Below are 27815 nucleotides of genomic sequence, written 5' to 3'. Positions count from 1 at the left end.
GACTGCTGTTTGTCAACAAAGCGCGCCGCGGGGCAGTGATCATGGTGATAGTGCACAAGCTAAGTGCAGTAGTGGATCCCAGATCATTCATTGGATGTCTGGGGGCACGGAGTAAGTCGGAGGCTACATAGATCTACTAGTACTGAGGCTGGCTGCATGCAAGTCAAGGCTTCGCATGTCATCTCCTCCCAGGCCCAGCGCCGGGAGGTGTCCGAGTCCGCAGTCTGGCCACGCTACACATCGCATGTGTTCGAAGAGCTGGGAAAAGTCTACCGGTACGGCGGTAGTCGCTGCCAAATCGCCGAAGCAAGAGGCAAACGCATACATAGCAGCGCGGTTCGAAGGTGCCACTTGCTCTTCATTCATACCAAGTCCAAAAGCGAGAAGGGTGAACTCATGAAAATATCACCTATGGGGCTATGAAACCTGGCGCGATGGCTGGCTTGGGACCAGTTTCTCTGTTGCTGGACCGTGTGCTACTTTACTCTCTTCTCCTCGTGTCCGCTACTGAGGGGAAGCAGCTTGTTCAAGGTCATAACCGCTTTGCCACGCTCGACATCACCTCTGCCAACGTCCCGTCGGGTCGGAAATGGACAAGTACCGCAGTGTTATCGCTGGGCAGAGGCCGGTCTTCTCCAGCTGCCGCTGCTTCAACGGGACCTGCTTCTGGCAGCGGCCGCTTGCCGTCGCTATCGTCCAGCACCGGCACATCACCTCACGTCCTGCTCTTTGGAGGGACGGCACAGCATACGGAGGGAGGGACGTGGCTCTATGACGTTCTGGGTAAGCTTTGCTGCGCTCTTTTTTACGTGTCGGGCAGTGCTGGTAATAAGGGCGCATGTACATGGTTGTATTGGAAAGAAGAAACTTGTGGAATAAGTTAGTTATGAGGAGATAAGAAACAAATTATCGCAATGAATAGAGCAAGACGCGCATCAACAACAAAGACCATGGGATTATTCTGGTGTTTATTCCTGGTCTTCAAAGGCTTCACCTTCCTCTGAAGGCTTTGACAACGGCGTTCAGGAATAAACCCTCCAGCCGGCGGAACAATGCCATGGTCCTTGTTACAAGGGATATTCCATTTTGGCAGATACAGACTACTGACTACTGAGTCTGTTCGGTGCACATGTACATTAGACATGGTTAGCATTTTACGGTTCATGCTAAATTCAACGGTACTCGCACCCAACACCCAAAATACCGTCGGTTTGGTATCGTTTCGACGATAGAACGCTCTGTTTAGCGGGAGAACGGAACGGTAAGATTCCGACCCGGGTTACGTCGCAAGTATTGTTGTGTCAAAAACCGAAATGCTAACCATGTCTTGAAAACACACCAAAAACCGGTCCAGGCCGACGGTCGAAGTTAGCGTGAACGGTAACATGCTAACCATGTCCAGTATGTTGTTGGTTGACAGCATGTAACAGGGTGGAGGACCACCGTGTTCGGAAACTCCACCTTGTTACATGCTGTCAACCAACAACATGTTTGAACAAAACAAACGTTTATCTAATACCATTCGGTGTACAAGATTGTATCTACCATTTTCCTCGCCGCATCCATTCAGTTGGGCCCTGTTCGTATCGTCTTTGAGAAAAAAATACCGAACTCTATCTATGGACGGGCATTGTGCAGACATGTAGTTTATGATCTAAACAAAGTGAAAGTCAAACTCTTGAACATGGCCACGGCAAGGTTGTGCGACCGTGGCAACGTAAACCTAGGTGTATGGTGATTTTAGAGTTGCAGCTGGTCACATTTAATGAGGAAATTGCAATTCATTAAAAAAAAATATCGATCCTTTGCATAAACATGTGTATTTTGTTCGTTTTGAGGGCGGAGGGGGTTTGGGGAGAAATAAACAAAATTAATATCGTCTTCAAAAAAATATCGATATTAGTGAGGTTCTGCTACACGGTAAAATGTGCCAAAGTACGTATGGAAACCTCGCCGCGGTACGGGATAAAGTTTCACACGGGTTTTTCATACCGCTTTCCGTGTGAAGCGCGCTTCACACGGACTGGACTCCGTGTGAAAACTGAGCGTACAGAGCGTGTGGCGGGGAGTTCGAGCATGCTACGTACAGCAGAACCGGTGCAACGTACGAAAACCCGTGTCAAACTTCACTGCAGTTGACACGGAGTTTGGTACGTAGTTCCGTGTAGCAGCATCTCTCTAATATTATTAATTTTTACGGACGGCCCCTTAAGTCATGTCCTACATGTACATTGTGTCACACCTACAAGTACGTCACCATAACGTGTACATGTGTGTGCCATGTTTGTGCTGTTCCTGATAGTGTACATGTATGTGTGCATACTAAGTATGATGTTATTTATATAATGAGTGGTATTATCTGCTTTTTGGAGGGGGGGGGGGGGAGCGTTTCTGGGGATGGGTGGGTGGGTCAAGAAAGAAACACCCGTTAGACGTCGCTAAGTAAATACACAATGCTGTAGACAGCAAGCTGTTTCGGCCATAAAGGCCTCATCAGTACAGCTATGAGCTAAATAGGCCGAGCCACAAGCCATGGTGCAAAGGAGGCACCACAGACATTTTAAATGATAGCTCGTCGCTCTAGCGCCAGAGTGCTCAAACTACGAAAAGTAGCGGGCAATGCGTGATGCAGCAGAACTAGAGCAGCCTACTGAGAGTGCTCAACAAGATGAAGCCTGGGAGCGTAATACCCGAGGATGGCCCCGCTGCTCTTGACAGTCTTGTAGTAGTTGATACCCCGGAACCTGCAACGGAGTCTGCGCATGCAGCGCGACCTGAAGTCGGTACTCTTCTTCTGCAACTGGCTGACAATGTCGGCATTTGGTGGACATTTGATGATCCGGAAACGGGGAGAACTGCAAGGACAGTGGCTGGTGTGCAGGGCTCTTGGCTGAAGTTGCCAGTTTCGCTAAGTTCCAGGGAGAATTTTGATCTACTGCGGCACCATTTCCGACCATTCCAGGAGCGTGAACTTTGGATTTTGATTGGCATACACATTGTTTGGAGGTGACAACAACAAGTTTGGCAGACAACTTGAAGTCAGCTGTATTCTAGTCGCCATCACCAATGGCGCATCCGCATTCTCAGAGCTGACCATGCATCAACGTACGGGCACAGATGAACGTGTCTATATGTATGTGTACAGCGCAAGCAACACCGTGACAATGAAATCATCGCATGCAAGTCCATGGCAACTTGCGTCAAGTAGAGAGATTGAGAGCTGCACGCCTCCTGCTCAAGCATATCCAAGTGCTCTGCAGCTTCTACTCAAACGATTACCTGGGGCTGGGGTCGATCAAGGTGGTCTCCCTTGGACCGTATTGTGAGCTCCTTTCAATTATTTGAGGATGTGCTTGTCAGCCGGAGCTAGGAATCCTTTCCTTTCGTGACCAAATCCCACTACACTTATAGTGAGTCTGTAGGGTACTTGATCAGCTGTTTTTCCTTCACTTTCATGGTATTGCCAGGAGTTGTGACTTGGGCCATATTCTACAAAATGAATGATTGCCTTTCGGGAAATTTTATCTTCTCTGTTCATGCATGATGGGCAGGACCCTTCTCCGGTTGGGTTATCACGGTGTCATTGCTCATTATAAGTTCACCGCGAGCTTTTAAGTGTTCACGTGTTTGTGTGTGTGCGTGTGTGCGTGTGTATGTGTATGTGTGTTTGTGTGTCAACATGTGCATGAGTGGGTATGGTATGTTTACGTGCTCGTGAATGTTGATGCTCGGTGTGTGTGTGTGTGTGTGTGTGTGTGTGTGTGTGTGTGTGTGTGTGTGTGTTTCTAACAGGTAATAGCTGGTGGAAGTGGCCGGCTATGGCTGACTGGGCTGCAAATTTGCTGTCGCCAGCACCCCGTTACGGGCACACGGGCACATCTAGTAGCCTGCCGGCGGACTCCTCGGCTCAACTGATGGTGATGTTTGCAGGACGGAATGTGGTCGGCTACAATGACCTCTGGCTGTTCCTGGCCAATCGCCTTGAGTGGATGCCACTGTTGCCATGGGAAGACCACTGGCCAATGACGCGATGGCTCCATACCAGTGTATTCATAGGCACTCAGTCTAGAGCAGCAGGTAACACCGTCCATCGCTTTCTAGTGTTCGGCGGCAATACGGACGGCAACACAAAACAGCAGCTGCAGGCGGAGGAAGAACAGATTATTGGCATTACAGCGCTCAATGATCTCTGGCTTTTGGAAATAACGGCGTGGGCCGACGACGCTAACTACACGGCGACATGGAAGCAAGTAGAACAAGACAACAGTACTGGGAAGGTCTGGCCTGGTGCACGCGCCTCACATGTTGCAGTATGGGCGAATAATCGCCAGAGTATGATTGTGATTGGTGGCGAGGGCAACGGCTTCTACTACAGTGATATCTGGGAGTATACGTACACAGTAGCACTGTCCGGTGCGTGGAAGAAACTGGTGCCTGACTTCCCGGGCCAGCAGGCTGGTCAGCCATATTACCAGCAGACAGCTACGTACTGGGAAGCAGCCAGCTGTGTTGTGCTGTTTGGCGGTGTTGATATGGCAATGACGCGCGCACTCTGGATATACTGTTTCAACAGTGGCCGTGACGGCATCTGGTCCCTGCTCGACACACAACCATCTCTGACCATTCCGCCATCGATGAGTGGCATGGACAGTGTTCTCATTGGCCAGCGCATGTACTTGTTTGCAGGCTATCAGGATAATGACAAGGAGATATCGCTCAGCCAGCCCTGGTCGCTCTACCTGGATCAGACAGCGGCGGAAGGCGTTTGGTTCCAGCTTGCTCCACCGCAAATCAAGCCGAACAGTCGGCGATCACACACAGCTGTGTCCACTAGCAACTCCACAATGGTGGTGTACGGCGGTGCAACAACTGACATTGAATGGCCGCGCTTCTCGCTGGAGTCGAATAACGTCTGGGTGCTGAACATCACCGCCGGGTACTGGACAAAGTACTCGCAGAACAATGGTACAGTCGGCGTGGATGTGCCGATTCACAGGGCAGCACACAGCGCCGTACAGCACGGATCCTACATGTATGTGTTTGCTGGCGTGACCATGCTGGAGCACGAGGTCGAGCTGCTGGACGACATGTGGCAATGGTCACTCATCACGCACACTTGGCAACGGTTTGAACCAGCCACCGTCCTGCGCCCCACCGCCCGACGCAGTCACACGGCCATAGCCACATCGGAAGGCATGCTGGTCTTTGGCGGGATATCAAACATCACCGGAGAAGCATTGCAAGATTTGTGGGAGTTCTCCTTTGAATCGTCCAGCTGGACTCCGCTAGCTAACAGCTCCGACCTGTGGCCATCACGCAGGTTTGGTCACACGGCCGTGCCAGTGGCTGACAATATGGTTGTCTTTGGTGGGGTTAACCTCGGCCAGCGTGTAGCGGATCCCAGTGTTTGGCGTTACTTGACGGCAAATGCAACGTGGGAGAGACTAAGCGACACTGTTCCCACTGGGCTCAGCACACCTTACTTTCACTCAGCGTCAAGCTATGGTAACAAGATGATCATCACTGGCGGCTGCAACATCAATAGGGCCATCTGGGAACCGAAAGAGCTGACACTGGATCGCCTGAGCTGCCTGCCGCAGTACCAGCTTGACTTCCCCACGTCGGTATGGATGTTTGACACACTGACTGCTAGCTGGGAGCAGTTATCGGTGGAGGACGCCGTCGGTTTCCGCATAATGCACACGACGGTGATGTTGGGCAATGTTCTAACACTGTACGGCGGCTATAACAATGACCAGCTGCACCCGCCCAAGCGAGAACTGATCGCCATGCGCCCCGGCTGCAACGTGGGCCATTTCTCCTGGTCGCTATACCGTCAGTCCTGCTCGCCCTGTCCGCAGGGGACATACAGTGCAACGTCGGGCGTCAGGCGCTGCACGGAGTGCCCGACGCTGACCACCACCGTCGCTGGCTCTCTGGCTACCAACCTGCTCAACTGCACGGAGTGCAAGGCACCGGCGTGCCACGGCCACGGCACGTGTAGCGCGTCGCTGCCCGAGGGACAGGTGGTGTGCAAGTGCGTGTTTGGCTACATCAGCTCCGACATGTGCCAGAACCCAGTGTACTACTACCTGATCTTCTTCGCCCTGTTCGGTCTGATTGTGATCGTGGCCGGCATTCTGTTCATGGTGCGTGTCAGACGCATGCTGAGACTTCAGCAGCTCCGCGCCAAGAAACTGCGCACATCCCGCTGCGAGTTGGCACGCCTGACCCAGGCATGGTACATTGAGGAGAGCGAGCTAGCCGTGCGGGAGCGCATCGACGCCGAGTCTCCCGGCAGCTTTGGAACAGTTGTGCTGGCCGAGTATCGAGAAATGCCCGTGGCTGTCAAGCACCTACACAAACACGTCAGTAGTCCCCGCAATGAGCGGGAATTTGAGGAAGAGGTGAGTGAGACGTTTTGGTTCCAGGCTGGGAACACATTCAAATTGTATCTCTGGTCTTATATGGGAATTTGTTGGTTCAGCATGATTGTGGTCTCCAACTTGAAGAAATATACATCTGGACTGGCCCTGCGTCATTGACCCAGCCAGATCGGGGAAGAGCTTACACAGGTTTTGAGGGTAATCAACCAAGTTGCATGGCAAGAAATTCACAATCACTTCATCCCCTGCTCACTTGCCTATATTGCAGCTGGTATAGAGAAGATAAGAAGTGGTCGACATTGTTTGGTTAGCAGTACACCTTCAAAAATTCATGATGTGATTCTCCGTGATGAATTAATTTTGTACATTTTCTGTGCTGAATGGGTTCCTACAATAATTACAAGTAGGGTAGAGCAACACAAGGCGGCAATAGAGCCAGTCTCTTCAAAGCACTGGTTCTGTCACTACACCATAGAGCCAGTCTCCTCATCTGTCTATCTGATCTTGTCGTGACTATGCAGGTTCGGTTCATGAGAAGACTGCGTCATCCTAACATTGTTCTGTTCCTGGGTGGAGGCAAGTTCTCCAAGACGTCGACGATCGGTCCAGGCGGTGTGTCCTTCCTAGTCATGGAGTACATGCAGCGCGGCACGCTGGCATCCCTGCTGCGCAATGACACGGTGCACATCGACACCTGCCAGAGCCTGCGCTTTGCACTGGACGCGGCCAAGGGCATGCGCTTCCTGCACAGCCGCAACCCGCCGTGCATCCACCGCGACCTCAAGAGCTCCAACCTTCTGGTCAGTGAACGCTGGGTTGTCAAGGTGAGCGGAGTTTCCAGTAGTTACGTAATACTGTGGCTCGGTCTCCTGGACTGCAAGTAGCATCCTAGTAGACTGTAGTATTGTGTAGCCTTTCTAGGTTTGTCACCTGCTACAGAATGCCATAGTCCTGGCAGTATTGAAGTCACCTGGTACAGAATGCCATAGTCATGGCAGTATTGAAGTCACCTAGTACAGAATACCATAGTCATGGCAGTATTGAAGTCACCTGGTACAGAATACCATAGTCATGGCAGTATTGAAGTCACCTGGTACAGAATACCATAGTCATGGCAGTATTGAAGTCACCTAGTGCAGAATGCCATAGTCATGGCAGTATTGAAGTCACCTGGTACAGAATACCTAGTCATGGCAGTATTGAAGTCACCTAGTACAGAATACCATAGTCATGGCAGTATTGAAGTCACCTGGTACAGAATACCATAGTCATGGCAGTATTGAAGTCACCTGGTACAGAATACCATAGTCATGGCAGTATTGAAGTCACCTGGTACAGAATACCATAGTCATGGCAGTATTGAAGTCACCTGGTACAGAATACCATAGTCATGGCAGTATTGAAGTCACCTGGTACAGAATACCATAGTCATGGCAGTGTTGAACTTGAAGTCACCTAGTACAGAATACCATAGTCATGGCAGTATTGAAGTCACCTGGTACAGAATACCATAGTCATGGCAGTATTGAAGTCACCTGGTACAGAATACCATAGTCATGGCAGTATTGAAGTCACCTGGTACAGAATACCATAGTCATGGCAGTATTGAAGTCACCTAGTACAGAATACCATAGTCATGGCAGTATTGAAGTCACCTGGTACAGAATACCATAGTCATGGCAGTGTTGAACTTGAAGTCACCTAGTACAGAATACCATAGTCATGGCAGTATTGAAGTCACCTGGTACAGAATACCTAGTCATGGCAGTATTGAAGTCACCTAGTACAGAATACCATAGTCATAGCAGTATTGAAGTCACCTGGTACAGAATACCATAGTCATGGCAGTGTTGAAGTACTTGTAAGTAGAACTGTAGTGGGGATACTGTAATTTCACAAAATTTCGGTGTACTTTATATTTTCGGTCCATCCGTTTCATACCTAAAATTTCAATACACCGAACAAACACTAACACACATAATCCAATAGGGAATTGCATCTCTGCACCTAAATTTCTGTTCACCTAACCTGGCCTTTTGCCCTCATACCGAAAATACTGAGCACCAAAAATTTCTGAAATTAGAGTATATCAGTCAGCTGATGGTAGCTAGGGTTGGCGGGTGTGCACAGCGCCCGGATAACACACACACACACACACACACACACACACACACACACACACACACACACACACACACACACACTACAGTCACAGTAGTGCGGTACTCATGCCATGCAAATGATTTATTGCTCTCCTTGGTTCACACGCGCGCATCCACACATGTGCCTATGCTGTCTGTCTGTCTGTCTGTCCCATACAATACACCCACTGCACTGTATCTGTAACGTTAGGCAAAATATTTATTATGGACAATGACACGGCGTGGTCGGTTTTGCATGATATGGCTGCAGGTGGCTGACTTTGGTGAAGCCTGCCCTCTGTTCAAGCTGCACCGAAAAGGAAAGGCACAGAAACCCAGTGCAAACAAGAGGGCACAATCGCCTGTAGGCAACGGTGACTCTGGCTTGCACACACGCCTACTGTATGGCTCGTCCCTTAACTCTGGTCTGGATGTGTCAGTTGAAATACAGGTACAGTGTGAGTGTTCTCTCTCTGTCTCTTTCGGTCTCTCTCTGTCTCTCTCTGTCTGTCTGTCTCTTTCCGTCTCTCTGTCGATCTCTTTCTGTCTCTCTGTCTGTCTCTTTCCGTCTCTCTGTCTGTCTCTTTCTGTCTCTCTGTCTGTCTCTTTCCGTCTCTCTGTCGGTCTCTCTCTCTCTCTCTGTGTCTCTTTCTGTCTCTTTCTGTCTCTGTCCGTCTGTCTTTCTGTCTCTCTCGGTCTCTCGCTGTGTGCATGGTGTGTTGCTGAGAATGCGTCTAACAATGCTGTTTTAAACGGGGAAAGTCTGAAGAAGAAGAAGGCTATTAGACTCGGGTGGAGAGCCAAGGATTAATTTACAAGAAGAAAAGAGGACCAAAGAGCTATTGTACACGTTACGCTATAATATCCACGAGCAGGAGCTGATTGTAAAGCAACTGGTGGTGTTAGTGGATTATTATAGCGTAACTTGTAGCTCTTTGGCCCTCTTTTCTTCTTATAAGAAACTATTGGAAGCCTTTGCGCATGTAAATTATTGGATCAATTGTCTGCGTGAAAATAGCGTATTTTGCTTTCGACAGTATTGGCACAGGCTAAGATGAAGGTAAATTCACGCCGCCGCGTCCATGCTACCAACTGAAGCTGGGTTGAGCGTAATACAGGATGCCGGGTCTTCTACATACGAACACCTGTTGCAGTGCTGGTGTTGTCGCACAGTGTAAGGCTGATAACAGTATGCAGCAGCAGCAGCAGCAGCAGCAGCAGCACACAGTTTACTAGTAGTGGTACTTCAAAGTACTACTGAGTACTGTACTACTGTACTACTGTACTGTTGTTCTCTGCCCACACAAGGCTAGCATGGGAGAAGATGAACGCTCGGCACTACTACGAGAAGGCAGCTGCGAACTGTCGTCTGACGTAGGAACGCTGATGTGGCAAGCGCCCGAGATGCTCCGAAAGCAGCCGTATGGACCCAGTGCTGATGTTTATAGGTAAATATATTGACCTTTGATAAATACCCACACTCATTAGTGACCACAGCATCAACAGTATCAAATTCAAATAAATTTGCTTGACTCAATAAATACCACTGCACTTTTCCATGCAGCACTGCACTTTTCCCTAAAAAGGAGTATTTTATAAACAGTATTTATTGGCCTAGTGGTATTTTATAAACAGTATTTATTGGCTTTAGGGCCAATAAAATACTGTTTATAAAATACCACTAAGGCCAATAAATACTGTTTATAAAATACTCCTTTTTAGGGAAAGTGAAGGTCAACATATGTATAATAAATGTAGTAGCCGAAGGATTTATTGCAATTACATACCAGTTATAAAAAACCTCGGGGGACCTCGGTTTTTATACTGGTATGTAATTGCAATAAATCCTTCGGCTCTACATTTATTATATACGTACACGTACTGTAAAAGCAGAAATTTTCGGTGGTGTAATATTTTCGGTATTCTCCAAAATCGGCGGTTCGGTAGAGGGACATTTTCGGTAAAACCCGTTCTCCAGATGAGTGTACTAGTACTACATGTATACAGTATCGGTTGTACCGAAATTTTCGGTGCGTTTTATTATCGGTAAAAATTGTCGGCACCGAAGTTACCGAAAATAAAACACCACCGACAATTTCTGCTTTTACAGTACACTCGCAACCACATTGCTGCATGGATAGAAATGCTAGTGGAATGGAAGACGCAAAACCTGCTGGCGCAGCCGATTAGAATTGACTGCAAAATGTCAAACTTGCGAAAAAAAGGATGGCAGAAACTGAAAACTTCTCCAACAGATTGGAAAACGTGGCAGAGCGAGCAGGGACATGGTACAATGGGAGATGGCGAAAGCCAAACTGTCACCCTTTCAAAAGGAGCATACCATTTTCTCACGTCCACTCGTACCCGTCGTACAAGTGTTTCATTCATGTCGCTGCTGAACATTGCTTACAGGGCTATAGGAGCAGTGCTACAAATGCGTCACTGTTGCAAGAGAGACACTACAACGTTCTTTATTTGCTTTTCCGACTTTCATTAGTGTGAGGAGTTTAAAAGGGAAAACTTACTGATTGACAACTATCAATCTTCTTGATTGTGTCCTGGCATTGTTGTTTTCAGCTTCGCTATTGTTCTGTGGGAGATAGCAGCACGCAAGGTGCCGTACAGAGACATGCCGTCGCTGACGTCCATCATGAAGTATGTGCTGGCTGGCAATCGGCCGGCCATTCCGTCCGACTGCCCCTCGCCCTTTGCCGAGCTGATGGTGAAATGCTGGCACGACGACGGAAAGGAACGGCCCACGTTCCACGACATCGTAGCCAATCTCGATAGTCAGCTGGAATCGTGGAGTCCTTAGCAGTTAGCAGTGCTTTTCAGTCATTGTTGATGCCCGCGAGGCAACGATATTTAGGAATGATTTCTATTTTGAGCAAATAAGATTGCAAACCACCCCGAAAAGTGTTTTTATTGAATTTTTCCATGTTTTTCATAGTCAATAATTGTTATTGCCTGCGAGGTATATATCTTAGGCATGGTTTCTATTTTGAGCTAATAACAGACCAACCCGAAAAGTATTTTTATCGAATTTTTCATTCTTTAAATGTCTTGAATAATGAGCAGATGGCAAATAATTGCTTCCCCTAACAAAAAGCCTGCCTGAAACCCTATGCTCAACTGGCGCCTCAAGGTTACTGTAGCTTGGATAAAGGATACGCTGTGTTCTAAACAGACTGAAAAGTGCACATGTCTAATCATCGTCTTGCATAGCAAGAGAGAAAGAAAAGTACACAGGGCAGCTTGACGCGAAGGATGAACTGTTTTAGCGTTGGGAAATGAAAATCACCACTGATGCATTTCTCCGTAGCCGTAAACGCACGGATGGAAGGGAGAGTGGCACACATGAAAGTTGCCTAACTTTTTCTCTCAAGGTTCGAGTGAAATCTGCTCCAGCAGCACTGGCTGCAGATTGCCGTGCCCTTATCAGATCAATGCTCACCGCCACGGAGCAGACCTACACAGTTGCTGCACTGCACTGCACAACACTGCAGTGGAGTAACCAGCATGTTCATTGACACGCGTGCACTGCCTTTGACCCCAGGTAAGCGATGGCAGACAGTACAACGCAGTCCACAGTAGAGAAGTCAATGGTCCCGACTCCCTAGTACTACCTCCTATACTGCAGTCTCAATCTTCTCCGCAGTTGCACTAGTAGCCTGCGGGCACAGCCGCTGAGGACTGCTTTGCCAAGCGGGCAAAAGATGATCGTACTTGCCGTCAGCGACATGACGCAGGACTGTACACCTTGCCTCCAGATCTTGAGCATCGTACCACTCGGCAAAGGGAACCTGTTATCAATGACACAACACGTTGCATGGACACGCACGCACACACACACACAGAAGTACTGCATCAGTGCAGCTGTCAAAGCATAGAAGAATTCGTACATCGTTTATCCGGGCGCTCCGGGACTGGGCACTGCCCGTAACTTTGAAATGTCCGTAACTCCCTCCCTCGCTCTTTCTCTCGCCCTTTCTCTCCACCTTCCCACCCTTCCAGCCTCCCTGGGTGGTGAAACTTTGCACTGATTGCTCATTTAAAAAATACTTTGTAATTGCAGTCGTACTACACACTATTCGACCTCTGAACTGACCGTTGAATGTACACAAGTACGCCAGGTACGCTGTGAAAATCGACTTATAGAGCCGAACTGCACGAGCGGTCAAAGTACAGTGCGTATCGGTTATAGCATGGTCGTGTAAAAGAATATACTGCCTACAAGAATGAACTCTCATAGTTTCATAATCATAACATGGGTTTCAAGTGAACATTTTTTCTTACAAGCAATGTTATCGCATAGTAGAATATATCGGTCCTAAGAATGGACTTTGTGTAGCAAAACATGCTAGATTAGTACAAAGTGCATCGCCTGTAGTAATACCATCTGCCCAATGCAGTTCCGATCCGACTCGCATTGCATCGCAGTACTGCAGGTTCAACTGTTGTGGTCATGTAACTCATGTTGCATCGCCACATGGTAAGCTTACGGGATTATGAACACATGGTAAGCTTATGGGATTATGAACACCAGCATATGCAGCAGCGATACTTTGTACATACAGTACCAAGAGTCCAGAACCCTAGGGGTTATGCACTCTTGGTACTGTATGCATGATGGCCGTACTGTATGTATGATGGCCGTAGTGTATGTATGATGGCCGTAGTGTATGTATGATGGCCGTAGTGTATGTATGATGGCCGTAGTGTATGTATGATGGCCGTACTGTATGTATGATGGCCGTGCTGTATGTATGATGGCCGTACTGTATGTATGATGGCCTTCCTACCTCTGCGCACATGCATATCACATGAATTCTCGCGTGTAAGAAATATCGGAAATAAGAATAGAAAGTCGTTTTTCAAACACCCACGCTATTACCGATACCTACTGTACCATGCATGTGGCAGTCGCGTGCGGCATGATAAGTGAAACCTTGCCCCTACACACGTGCAGCACCGACTCCGAAATCTGCACTCACAGCTGAGCCATGGCACTGTTCGTACAGATATCGTCTAGTATATCATCCATGCTTTCACTACTTTATCAGTTATCACTGATTGCTGTACAGTAGAAATTCGACACCAGGAGCACATCGGCACGCGCACTGCATGCAGTACAAGCCTGAAGAAGACACTACGCAAAGCAGGCGTCCGTGGACTTACCAGGCAGGTTCTGTAGCCGTGCAGCCGTTCCATGTTGCGCAGCGTCAGAAGCAAGTCACCGGACGGAGCATACGTGTCCTCAGGCACATTCTGTAGATAGGAGAAGCGACTGGCCCGAGGGAAAGCGAATATCATCGGCTGCTGGCTGGACATGCTCTCATCCGTCTCGGAGCTCACATCCAAGGACGTCTGCGAGTGGAAAAGATGAACAGGCAACAGAAGACAAGAGAAGCAAATAGCAAAAATCTAAAATCACATGGCTCATTCAGTGAACATACTTTGAAGTAGAGGACATTTAATATACACGTACATGTACTGGCACTGGTCAATTCAAAACTTGACCGATTTTGGGAAACGGTTCACAAAATGGTATTGAGTCACAAGCCCAGAAACCAGAGAATCTTGATCCACAATGGGCTGGCTCCGGTCATAGTTCTACGTTGCAACCGACTGCACTGGTCTTCGAGTTGGCGCCACCTGGCCCTGCCAATGTGCAACTGTGCATGCTTAGGCGCTGGGGAGGGGCGATTGTCACCTAACTGTGCACGCCAAGGTGCTGGGGGTGGGATTGTCCTCTAACTGTGCATGCCAAGGTGGCGGGGATGGTCACCTGGCCAGCTACAGCCAGCAAGCACTAGCAGATCTCACTGCATCGATGCAGCCACTCATCAGAATCAAGCACTAGCAGATCTCACTGCATCGATGCAGCCACTCATACAGAATAGTGAGCGGAACATCTTCTTTGCGATGTGTGAAGCCCGATAACACGAGCAATCATTTTGTTGGCGTTGCATTCCAGTCACATAGAGGATAGAGCTTTGCTGATATACAGGTCCGCAGGTCACACGCAGGTCATAGATGAATAAATAAATAGACGCTACAGATCCGTGTACAGGGCAGGTCAAGAACCACCTTTCCGCTTCCGTCGGACGTCACCACCCCATGATCAGGCGTCAGATGCGGCTCCTAAACGGTGGGGGAGGATAGACCAGATTCACCAGCCAGGTCATCGTAGTGCATAACACGCACACACAATGTAATTCATGCCATTGACAAACAGCCTGGTATGCAGGCGCAATGCACACACCTTGTTCGGCTCCACAACAGCAAACAGTGCGCCAAATGCGTTGGCTCTGAGTGATGCCACTTCCTCCGGATAAACATGCTGCAATGCCGATATGAATTCAGAGAACCCGGCACTGTGATCAACCTAAACACACACGTGCGTGCACACACACACACACACACACACACACACACACACAGAAACACATGCACATCAACACACAAATACAGGGTTCGTAGCACAATATATACACAAAATTTCAGGGGATTTCCAGGGGCATTTCAAGGGTATTCACAGATGTCATACAGTCGCTAGACACCACATATCCGTAGCCACGCAGAGGTTCACTGATTCAGAATGTCAACAATCGAAGATTTGATCATCAATACTACAAGTAGTAGAGCCACCGTCACCATCACGCTTCTCCATCACTTAGTTCTTAGCGAACTAGCCAGTCTTTGTACGGGTCCAAAGACAACCAGCGATCGTTGAAAACACACTTGCCTTTTGGCATGGAGAACAAGTACAACTCTGTAAAACTTCTTCGGCATTCCAAAAAAAAACTGAAGACACTTTGTCTTGTTGAAGGCCAAAACAAACAAATAAAACGGAAAAGCAGTTGCAGTGGCGGATTCCAGTTTCGCTACAGTCAGGAACCGTCGTACCACAGTCGATAGTCGAGCGTACATGGCGATCAAGGCTTAAATGTAAAAAATACCGTAAAGATCTACGCGAGCTGCGCTGGCCGCTGAGGCCGTCGACTCACATGACCAGTACAGGTGACCGGACTGGCATTCGTAGATCTATGCATATCATGTACAGTCAGTCGTTGAGTACGGAGGTCTACCAGATCGCGTGATCTGGAAAACAAATTTCAGGGGATTCAAGGAACATTTTCTATAAAATACAAAATTTGAGGGGATTTCAGGGAATTCCCGGGGGAAGAAAAACATTCAGGGTTTTCAAGGGTTTTCAAGGGTGCGTAGCACCCTGCAAATACCTATAAACACACACACACACACACACACACACACACACACACACACACACACACACACACACACACACACACACAAACACCATTGGACGCCCATCGCCGAAGGCGATGATAGCGATGCTACAGCAGAAGCCGTAGCAGCTTGTGCTGGGATTGCACCATTCAACAACTTGCAAGGCTGAAGAATTGACCGCCACTATTCAGCCTGGTCTACACCACACAGCTATGAAGTGGCTTTCACACCCACACACCCACCCACACACACCCACCCACACACACCCACACCCACACACCCACCCACCCAGTTTGCGCACGGTGCCTAGTCGATGCACGGCTACTCGCCTAGTGGTATCTGACATAGCGGGCTCGCACATCAGGCAACGCTTGGCACATAGAAGATGATACAGCAGCGATTTGGTTCGATCGCGACGTACGTTTCGTCCCGGCTTGACTCATCAGGCAAACTTTTTCTTGGATGCCTTCACACGGAGTTTCGACTCGGGGAGAATGCATTTTGAAGACTCCATTGCAGCTGTACTTATGGTTGAATTATATGGTGCTAAAGACACGCCTGGCCAAGTGGTGGTAAACGCACGTTCTCTTGGCTGCAAAGTTAAAATCTGGCGCAGAGCTCTCTTCTGGCCACCAGCCCAACCATCACCAACAGCAGTAGCAGCAGCAGCAGCAGCACCAGTTGTGCATGGAACCTAGTCAGTGCACAGCAGATTGCAACTAGCAGCATACACAGCATGTGTAGGCAGGCATGTACTGTCATGGACATGGAAATCCGGTCGCACGTCTAGCGGCCCCAGGGCGCTGGCCATACAGCCGTAGCACGTTGTATTACTAGTACTAAGTATGCGCTGCTGCTGCTGCTGCTGCTGGTCGCATCGGATCAACATGACTGTGCACTGCATGTAACGACTTACATTCTATATGTGCTGAGGGCGCCGGCCCCGGTCAATCGACTGGATTTCCATGTCCGCGACAGTATTTACCATCATATGATTCAACTACTAACTTATACTCCAACTTACTAAAAAAAAGAGTAAAGTTTGCACGTCCGCGTTACCACCGGCTATACAGTTGAGAAACACAACCAGCGTAGGAAGTTTCATCGAACTTACTAGTAGTGACACCAAAATAAATTCTCCTGCGCATTGCCGCTTGGCACACAATAGATGAAAAATGCACGCGGATCTCCGATTGTAGTGACACGGTGAATAATCACTACGCCTACAACAGTAGGTCAGATGTATTCTATGATTCATGATGAACTAAACAACTTTGCCATGGCTGTGGCATCATGCAGCATAGATGCGGAGCTGCACACTCTGGTTTGGTCTACCTCCTCATGATAACATTTAATATCAACTGCACTCTTGATTGCCAATGCGTATGATCGCATTAGTTCTACTTTGACTGACTGCAAACATAGACTACTGTATTTTCCGGAGTATAAGCCCCACTGGAGTATAAGCCGCACTGGAGTATAAGCCCCACTGGAGTATAAGCCGCACTGGAGTATAAGCCGCACTGGAGTATAAGCCCCACTGGAGTATAAGCCCCACTGGAGTATAAGCCCCACTGGAGTATAAGCCGCACCGGAGTATAAGCCCCACTGGAGTATAAGCCGCACTGGAGTATAAGCCCCACTGGAGTATAAGCCGCACCGGAGTATAAGCCCCACTGGAGTATAAGCCGCACTGGAGTATAAGCCCCACTGGAGTATAAGGCGCACCGGAGTATAAGCCGCACCGGAGTAAAAGCCGCACTGGAGTATAAGCCGCACTGGAGTATAAGCCGCACTGGAGTATAAGCCGCACTGGAGTATAAGCCCCACTGGAGTATAAGCCCCACTGGAGTATAAGCCCCACTGGAGTATAAGCCGCACCGGAGTATAAGCGCCACTGGAGTATAAGCCGCACTGGAGTATAAGCCCCACTGGAGTATAAGCCGCACCGGAGTATAAGCCCCACTGGAGTATAAGCCGCACTGGAGTATAAGCCGCACTGGAGTATAAGCCCCACTGGAGTATAAGCCCCACTGGAGTATAAGCCGCACTGGAGTATAAGCCCCACTGGAGTATAAGCCCCACTGGAGTATAAGCCGCACCGGAGTATAAGCCGCACTGGAGTATAAGCCGCACTGGAGTATAAGCCGCACTGGAGTATAAGCCGCACCGGAGTATAAGCCCCACTGGAGTATAAGCCGCACTGGCGTATAAGCCCCACTGGAGTATAAGCCGCACCGGAGTATAAGCCGCACTGGAGTAAAAGCCGCACTGGAGTATAAGCCGCACTGGAGTATAAGCCGCACTGGAGTATAAGCCCCACTGGAGTATAAGCCCCACTGGAGTATAAGCCCCACTGGAGTATAAGCCGCACCGGAGTATAAGCCCCACTGGAGTATAAGCCGCACCGGAGTATAAGCCGCACTGGAGTATAAGCCGCACTGGAGTATAAGCCGCACCGGAGTATAAGCCCCACTGGAGTATAAGCCGCACCGGAGTATAAGCCCCACTGGAGTATAAGCCGCACTCGAGTATAAGCCACACTGGAGTATAAGCCACACTGGAGTATACGCCGCACTGGAGTCTAAGCCGCACTGGAGTATAAGCCGCACTCCCCATGTTTTCCACGAAATACAGACACTTATCCTATTTTATCACCGTTAATTTGATCATCGGAATATAAGCGCACCCCCCCCCCCCACACACACTTTGTTGGGTGGATGTTTAAGTGTTGAGAGTTTGTTTGTTTGAAGTTTTATTTTACATCGCAAACCAAACGGGCATTGATGCCCAATATTATGATGGCGATAGAATTAAAAGTTTGGCTCGATAAAGCTGCACTTGAGAAAATGAGAAAACAGTCAATAGGAAGTATTCGTGCCGGTAATTACAAGTCAAGCGAACGAAGTAACAATCAGGGAGAAATAGGAAGATGAGGACCTATGCCAGAGGGAGGTGCTATTCGACCATATTAACCGTAGAAAAACACTTTCAGCAATCTTTTAAACGGGGTGGACGACGAGTGAACGTGAGTTCCTGTGGCAGGGTGTTCCAAAGCTTCACGGCGGAAACCAATGGTCGGCTGTTGCCAGATGTTCGCCGAGTTAGCGGAACAACGTATTTGCAATTGTCATTGCCACGGGTGTTACTGGGAGGTTGGAGGGCCACTCTATCTTTCAGAAGAGGGCTGATGCTGCTGGTGTGGACACGGTGCATAAGGAAACGGAGTTTGCATTTGGCACGTTCAATTACAGGGGTCAGGGAAAGGCGAGTGTATAATTATAGGAGTGGTATGGGATGGGAAGGGCAGATCGGCTACGCAGCGAACACATCGCTTGTCGAGGACAGTGAGCTGGTGCCGCTGCTGAGCCGTAAGTGCAGAGAAGAACGCGTTTGATCCATAAAGCATGTCAGAAAGTATAAGGGCAGAATCGAAGAGGAGTGACTGGCGTCAAGAGTACATAACCCCCCAGAGTGTGCAACTCCACTATGGGTGCTGTCCCGACAGAATTTCAAGTTGACGTCCTTTTGATGATGCAATGCGCACTGTACACGGATTATCAGACGAATCCGGAACCTGTGGTTGACCGAAGCCGATCGATCCTGTACAAATTATTGCAAAGAAAAACGTGTGATGCGTTGACACCCGTACACATGTTGTAAATCACTGGTGCAAGGAGCATTGCGTCATAAATAATGACGTCAACTTGAAATTCTGTCGGGACAGCAGGGTATGTGGGAGTTGCACACTCTGGGGGGTTATGTACTCTTGCTGGCGTTCAGATAGCGACGGGCGGATGGTTCTCAGGGTGGTTAGCTTCTGGGAAGTTTTACGTACTATGCTGGAGACCTGCGCGTCCCACCGAAGACAGGAATCGATCTGTAGGCCCAGAAAGCGAGCAGTGGTGGTCTGGGTGAGAGGCGTCCCGTTGCAGTTAACGTTGATTCCAGGGTACTACGGCGTGATGCCTCAATGGTTAAGACCTGCGTCTTGTCAGGGTTTAAAACCAGGCCTTTTCCGTGTAGGTAGTCAGCCAAGTTTGACACAGCAACTGATAAGACTTGATTTAGGGTTGCTACGGATCTGCTTGCGGTGTCCAGAAGGATGTCATCCGCAAACAGCTGAGCGTGTGCTGGGCTGGTGACGCTATGGACGTCCATGGTATATAGTGAAAACAGGAAAGGAACCAGTACACTACCCTGAGGGACTCCACACTCGCATGCAGTTAGGCCCGAGCACTGCCCGCTCGCCAGAACTACTCTCTGTCGACGGTCCGTGAAGTAGCTCGCAAACCAACGCAATGCAGTCGAAGATACACCCAAAGCAAACAAATCTTGGATCATGAGCTGGTGCCGTACTTTATAGAATGCCTTGCTCATGTCCACTAGTACTGCGCCAGTATGTAGCTGGTGGTCTGCTGACGACAGATAGCGGTCCATGGCGAGAGTGCGGTATACACTCTGGACAATACCGCACTTACCACTAGGCGTATAGGCGGGACGGGACATAGTGTGTGAAATCAGCGCAGCCTGCTGTGCCCGTGGACATCTGCTTCCTACGCGCGGGGGGCTGTTCACGCATTCGCTACTTCAGCTGTAGCCATACAAATGTCTGTTGCCATGGTTACAATGGTGGCTGTGCACATTCCCAAGTACAGGTGCAAGAATGGCAAGCAACAGCTGCATTTCTACTTTTACAGATCGATGTCACATTGTAGGTCCAGTGCACAGTATGCAGGGGGGGGGGGGGGCGAATTGCACTCGGTCACTACCGACCACTTGTACGCAACAATATGCGACATTACGGGTACACACATGCACACACACACACACACACACACACACACACACACACACACACACACACGAGCACGCACACACACACACACACACGAGCACGCACACACACACACACACACACACACACACACACACACACAAACACCAAATCCTACAGGAGAGGAGGCCACTGCGCTGCACTACTGCGTGCACGACTGCACAAATATGTAGGGTATCACAGGTCACATTATATGGCCGGGGGGGGGGGGGGGGGGGGAGGAGTGGCGGGTCATGTGATTGGTCATGTGATATGATCTGGGAGCCAGTGGGAGGAGTGGCAGGTCATGTGACAAGTGTATTGCTGAGTGAGCAGTGAGTTCACCATGTGACCTGTGACACCACCAATGAATAGATTCTATAGCCTTGGGCAACTCACGATGTGAGGTTTGAAGCCTTCGAGGTGAGGACTAACTTGCTTGCATTCCAGGATAAACGAAGGCGGTATAGGACTGTCCAGGGACGCTGACTCGGTCAATTCAAAGCTCTCATACATCTGCAGCAGCCTTCGCTGTGTGTGGAACGCATCGTTACGGGGCTTTGGTAACTTACCTGATCACAGTAGGCAGGCGCACACACACACACACACACACACACACACACACACGAACACACACACACACACACACACATTAACTACAACACACAGCAACTTGCGGCCACACACACACACACACACACACACACACACACACACACACACACAAACACACACACACACACGCACACACGCACACACACACACACGCACACACGCACACACACACACACACACACACACACACACACACACACACACACACACACACACACACACACACACAGAAAAACACAAACAAGCACACACAGAAACATAATAATTATTATGAGTAAACCGCACTCAGAGCGTGTTGCGGCAGCTCGAGTGCTCGATTCACCGATGTGCAGAGCCTTATACGGTGGTGGCTTTCTAATCCGGCGCCATTTGTGCTAGAGTAATTCTGCTGAATTAGGGAGGGCGCTGGACAATCTGCTTTACTGCTACAATATGCATGAAAAGACATTTTGGTTCCCGACAATTCTGCTTATAGAGGTTCCTGGCTTATAAAGTACTGGGTTAAAGAGGGACGACTGTACCTGCATAAGTGAAGCGTGTGACAATCAGGTTAAACAGGTGTGTGACCGCTACAAGCCTGAATGGCAAAGTCATGGAGATATCGTGGTGGTGGTGGTGATGTGGTAACATGCCACAGCCTACACTTCACTTTCGAGCTGCAGTGCTGACCAGTCGGCCTTGGGCCAGGAGGCTCAAGAGCTAAGGGAACTCTGATCGTACTTTTAAAAGAGCAAAGTAAACTGATAATACCCAAGAGCTAAGGGAACTGATAATACCAAAGAGCTAAGGGAACTGATAATACCAAAGAGCTAAGGGAACTGATCTTACGCAGTATCGCAAGGCCGACCAAAATTCATCGGAGCAAGAACGCACTGATGCAAACGTCGGAATGAGGAGTTTCAACAGCAGTAGAATAGGAAACAGGCAATAGCACCAGGAATTGAGTGGCGTTCACATCCATGTCATGTGACTACTCGTGCAGAAAGTAATCAGGGCATGCGGACAGTGGAACCAAGATGGCCGACATCACGTGACTCATAGATGCTAGGGTTGGGTGGAGTTGGAACCAGGGAGTCGTAAAAGCCCGGGAGAGGACACGGCACACATTCCCAGAAAGCATCTTTGACTCGCGCTGCTGGGGAACGCTGCCGAGGCCAGGAAATTATTATTTCGAAAATTGTGATGTCTTCTTGAAATACTAATTCGGTAATTTGGGCCATTCTCCGATTTCTCTTAGAGAACGGAGGCGATTGCTCCGTCGAGTCTTCTGATCTCTATTTTCATCCTCAATTCTTCCAGCTGCCTCACTCATTCTATCTCATTTATCGAAGTTGATTTATTCCGAGACGATGGAAATGCAAGATAAATCCCTAACTGTACTTCAATCTTATTGGAGTTGGGGTGAACGAAACGAGATTATTTTGTGGAAAATGAAGCCACTTCCCGTGTGAGCCGCTGGCCGTATCATACAGCCCATATTCCATTGCAGGTGGTGGGCAAACGTTCTTGTGGAGATCCGCTGAGTTTCCTCGTACTCGTGGAGTTGAATTTGTGGCAGAAATTGCACTGAAATTGCAGTCGAGTGGACTTCTGTTCATGTGTTGTGGGTGAACCGCAACGGCTCCCTTCCTTCACCATCGTCAAAACGCAACATAGAGCATTATTAGTTTTTATTACATTCTCGTTCCATGATTCATGATATTACCCGGATTCTTTTAAAAACAATCACTGTGTGTTCCCTATCTACATGATGGCAGTTCGTTACTGTGTGTTCCCTATCTACATGATGGCAGTTCGTTACTGTGTGTTCCCTATCTACATGATGGCAGTTCGTTACTGTGTGTTCCCTATCTACATGATGGCAGTTCGTTACTGTGTGTTCCCTATCTACATGATGGCAGTTCGTTACTGTGTGTTCCCTATCTACATGATGGCAGTTCGTTACTGTGTGTTCCCTATCTACATGATGGCAGTTCGTTACTGTGTGTTCCCTATCTACATGATGGCAGTTCGTTACTGTGTGTTCCCTATCTACATGATGGCAGTTCGTTACTGTGTGTTCCCTATCTACATGATGGCAGTTCGTTACTGTGTGTTCCCTATCTACATGATGGCAGTTCGTTACTGTGTGTTCCCTATCTACATGATGGCAGTTCGTTACTGTGTGTTCCCTATCTACATGATGGCAGTTCGTTACTGTGTGTTCCCTATCTACATGATGGCAGTTCGTTACTGTGTGTTCCCTATCTACATGATGGCAGTTCGTTACTGTGTGTTCCCTATCTACATGATGGCAGTTCGTTACTGTGTGTTCCCTATCTACATGATGGCAGTTCGTTACTGTGTGTTCCCTATCTACATGATGGCAGTTCAATCACTGTGTGTTCCCTATCTACATGATGGCAGTTCGTTAGGTAACAATCACTGTGTGTTCCCTATCTACATGATGGCAGTTCGTTACTGTGTGTTCCCTATCTACATGATGGCAGTTCGTTACTGTGTGTTCCCTATCTACATGATGGCAGTTCGTTACTGTGTGTTCCCTATCTACATGATGGCAGTTCGTTACTGTGTGTTCCCTATCTACATGATGGCAGTTCGTTACTGTGTGTTCCCTATCTACATGATGGCAGTTCGTTACTGTGTGTTCCCTATCTACATGATGGCAGTTCGTTAGGTAATCTTGACACTTTCTACTCGTATACGCGGTGACTTAAGAAAACGGAAGGCTGAGCCTCCAGATCGGCCAGAAACGTTCTCTGTGAGTCTAACCGAAGTCTCGGCGAGTGTACAAAAGGTAAATCTATCATTTGTACTTCATAACGGAAGTGTGCACAAGACGCGCACGCACGCACGCGCACACACACACAAACACTGTACAATTACAAGCACATGTGCTCATACATACCCCCCTCCCCCCCCCCCCCCCACACACACACACACTCAACTCCCCACCCCCTGACAGACAGACACACATGTTTATGCTTCCTTTGCCACCAGTTTCGGATAGGCTCAACCAGGAGTTGTAAAATATTGGTATGTTACGACTCCCTGCCCTCAAGACCAGCACAGCGCCGTGGATCGAGCAGATCCGGCCGCGCCGGCCTAGCGTGGTTCACTTTCTGGCCGAGTCAAACACCGCCCGCGTGTGCGCATCCCGTGTCCCCTCCCAGGCTTTTACGACTCCCTGGTTGGAACCAGCATGGCTGTCCCGCATGATCATGTAATAGACATGGAGCCACTCTGAAAGCATTTTCGCTGTGATACGGAAAAGGCGTACCGTAGGGCGTACGGAAACATTACTTCCTGATTGCAGACAAGTGGAAGTGGAAATTTGGAAATGATCCCACTTATGGGTAGTAAGTGGGTGAGTGGTTACATACATACACACACACACACACACACGCCTTGACCTTGAACCTTGAACGTGCCCATTGCCGATGGCAATGATAGCGAAGGGACTATCTGCTAGCTTCGCAGTACGGAGCGTGGCGCTTGAGATCCCCGGGATGACGGCAGACCTTTCCACATGCACAGCGGAAGCCAGAGTCAGGATCAGGGGGAGCACAGGCAGGAAGACGACGGCGAGCAATCTGCCTCCAGGCAGAGCGATCTTGGGCAGCAGCAATCCAGCAGTCAGAAGGCACAGGGAGCTGATGGAGCGGAGATCATCCACGATGACATCACGCCACTGCTTGCGTGGACCATGGCGAGGATGCGTTGCAGGGAGCTCCCCGAACAAAACTTGCTTCGGCATACGGTCGTCGGTCATCCGGCCAAAGTGCCCAAGCCAACGCAGTCGATACTCTCGTATGATGTCCACGGCATCACAGTCAATGCCGAGGGTTCTGGCCATGGTAATGGAGGTGACGTGGTTGTCACGCGTCACACACACGCACACACACACACGCACACACACACACACACATGCACACACACACACTTTCTGGCCAGTGAATCCCTATTTTTCATTTTTCCATTTTTTTCATTCATTTTTTTCTTTTCCGACACACACACCACATACTCCGGCATACACTGGCTGTTGGTAACCACCCAGGAGAATGAAAGAAGAGCTAGGAGGTTGAGAAAGAGAAGAAAGCACACACACACTCAGACTCAGACATGCCCATCGCGGAAGCGATGATAGCGAACTGTTAGACATAGCAACTTCCGCTGGGATTACACCATTCAACAGCTTGCAAGGCTGACGAATTGGCCGCCACTAATTTTAGCCTGGCATCCACCACACAGCTGATTGAAGTGGCTTTTTCTGGCCAGTAAATCCCTATTTTTCATTTTTTTCATTCTTTTTTAGTTTTTCACACACACACACACACACACGCGCGCGCGCGCACACACACACACACACACACACACACACATGCACACACACACACACACACACACACACACACACACACACACACACACACACACACAGACACACACATAGTTTATACATGAGAACAGAGGTGTCCAAAGGGAGAACACATGATCATCACTTACCATTCACCTGGCTGAGAGCGTCAGAAAACACATAGCTGTGAAACGTGTCATTAGCAGCCAGGGCCCAACCAAGTGCAACAAGAGTGGAGCTTTGATTAGGCAACGACATGCGAGCATGGATCGTGTTGAGCACTGCCTGTACTTGAGCAGAATCCAGTGGAATGCGGCCGATGGCAGACAGAGAGAGGACCGTATCCAGCACAAAGGCTAACTCCTGGTCGGGAATGCTGTCAAGATGACGAACGCAGTAATCAACGATGTTGCGGTACAGGTCAGCCGAGAACAGTCGTTGCTTCAACAGCTCAGCAGCAACAGAGCATGCCTCTTCGGGCACAACGGTTAGCACGAACGAATTCAGCCGCTGAAAGAGACTACGTACTGCCGAGGGGCCAAGCTGGTGAATGTGCATCAGTGGTAGCTCGTCAATACTCATTTCAGGCACTCGCTGCATAAGAGCGTGAGTAGCTCGATCACGGCGCGCTGCTGTCATCCACTGCCAGTTCGTGCACAGCAACATCACCACGTTAGGCAAGTCGGTAACAAAAGAGAGCTCGATTACGTCCATTAGCAACTGAGCAATAGGCTCTGTCATCTGCTCTGGCACGGAGAATCTTGGTCTTTGAAGCATTCGGTGCAGGAGGCATGAGATGCCATCGTTGGATGCCTTGATCTTGGCAAGAATTTCCAAAGGTAGATCCCCAGAATCAGCCACCTTGGCCAGCAGCAGCTCTACATGTGTTGCCTGTGGCATGGTCTCCACTGGGAAGCGGGCGAGTAGATCTGATGAAATCCACTCAGCTAGCCCACCCTTGGCCAGACTTAGCAGTTCGGTAGCCAACTCCACGCCAGCATTAGGCAATTGATGACGTGCGACCGTCTCGAACAGCTCTGGACACGTTTGCTGCATCATTCGCATCACATGGATATTGGAGTCCAACCACTGCTCCTCGGAGTGGAGCTTGAATGTACGCGCTGCAACTCCGGAGTCGACAATTTGCGGGTACGTACCCACAATAGAGTTGAATACGGGAGCGGATCGCTGCAAGACTTTGTGCAAATTTGATGAAAACCTACTGAACGTTACTTCATAGAGCCAGGACAACTCAGAATTGCGAACGTACTGGAGCAGTCCAAGAATATGCTCTGGCTGACTGCCTTCGGATTCTATGCGCTTTAGTACCATGCCGTGGAATAGCTTCTTCTCTGGTGAACCAGGGAAGGCTACAATCTGTTGTAGAACCCGTATAGCATCTAGAACACTCCATTCTGACCGGATCCCGTCCATCACGCTTTGCCAAATTACTTTGCCGAAAGCACTATCTGGACTGGGCTTTCGCGAGTGGGCCCACCAGCTTAGCAGGTGTTCCATTTGCTGAGCATCACTGTGGTCTTTTAGGTGCATCTCAATCTGCTTTTCCATCTGCTTCAATTCTCCCTCTTCACTAGATGCGTCCCGTGAGTTTCCCATCTTCAGTTTATACTGTAGCAAGCCCACGCAGGCCACCGCGGTGACAAGTGATTCCGACAGCATCTGCTTGAAATCATCCACGATGCCAGCCTCTGCTGAAAATGGCATGGGGGCGTTCAGATAGATGGCAGTGGACAAGATGATGGCACATGACTGGTTGTAGAAGTATGGACTAGAATCCTTCAGTTGCAGGACTAGAGGAGCCAAACGACACATTTCCTCATGGACGTATAAGTTGTCAATTTTTCGAAGATTCCCGCATGCTCTCAGGACTGCTTCTGGAGTACAGTCTTCCAGTGTGCGCTTCTTGGAGGCTTTTATTTCCTCATCACTGGGCCAATGTGAGTGCAGTATTGAGTGCGGGAGAGCAGTGGTGGCACAAGCACGAAGGCTTCCAGTGGCAGGGAAATAAGTCTTCTGCAATACTCCCCGCCTGAATAATCGATCAGCAAGCTTCACCAGCGCCATGGCAGTTCGAAGCAATGCTCTCACCAAGAACAATACGTACGATTGCCAATAGAGAGCGCCAGGGAAAACAACACTCCTCCTGTTAGAAGGAAAAATAAATACAACCACAATTGGATTGTACAATCAATAAAAATTAATAAAAATCACCTGGTACAAAAACT

General features: G+C 49.0%; 2 protein-coding genes across 3 annotated transcripts; one reads left to right on the top strand and one right to left on the bottom strand.

Annotated features, from left to right (window-relative positions):
• The first annotated feature begins 197 nt into the window (after positions 1-197).
• On the top strand, positions 198-11659 carry LOC135817461 (uncharacterized). Of its 2 annotated transcripts, XM_065330652.1 has the most exons (6): positions 205-783; positions 3793-6407; positions 6908-7210; positions 8799-8978; positions 9836-9975; positions 11105-11659. In XM_065330652.1, exons 1-6 carry the CDS (start codon positions 420-422, stop codon positions 11340-11342), a joined length of 3840 nt encoding a protein of 1279 aa, XP_065186724.1. In that variant the 5' UTR covers positions 205-419; the 3' UTR covers positions 11343-11659. The 2 variants fall into 2 exon arrangements, with proteins under 2 accessions (XP_065186725.1, XP_065186724.1); XM_065330653.1 differs by lacking the exon at positions 9836-9975 and having other exon boundaries at positions 198-783.
• LOC135817462 (uncharacterized) lies at positions 11558-27815 on the bottom strand. The gene is made up of 5 exons (XM_065330655.1): positions 25719-27815; positions 20997-21169; positions 14793-14915; positions 13706-13894; positions 11558-12330 (listed from the first exon to the last, which is right to left on the bottom strand). The coding sequence occupies exons 1-5, from the start codon at positions 27652-27654 to the stop codon at positions 12157-12159; spliced, it is 2595 nt and encodes an 864-aa protein (XP_065186727.1). The 5' UTR covers positions 27655-27815; the 3' UTR covers positions 11558-12156.

The sequence above is a fragment of the Sycon ciliatum genome, chromosome 5 (genome assembly GCF_964019385.1).
Source record: "Sycon ciliatum chromosome 5, ocSycCili1.1, whole genome shotgun sequence".
Classification (NCBI taxonomy): domain Eukaryota; kingdom Metazoa; phylum Porifera; class Calcarea; order Leucosolenida; family Sycettidae; genus Sycon; species Sycon ciliatum.
This window is presented reverse-complemented; position numbering and strand designations above follow the sequence as displayed.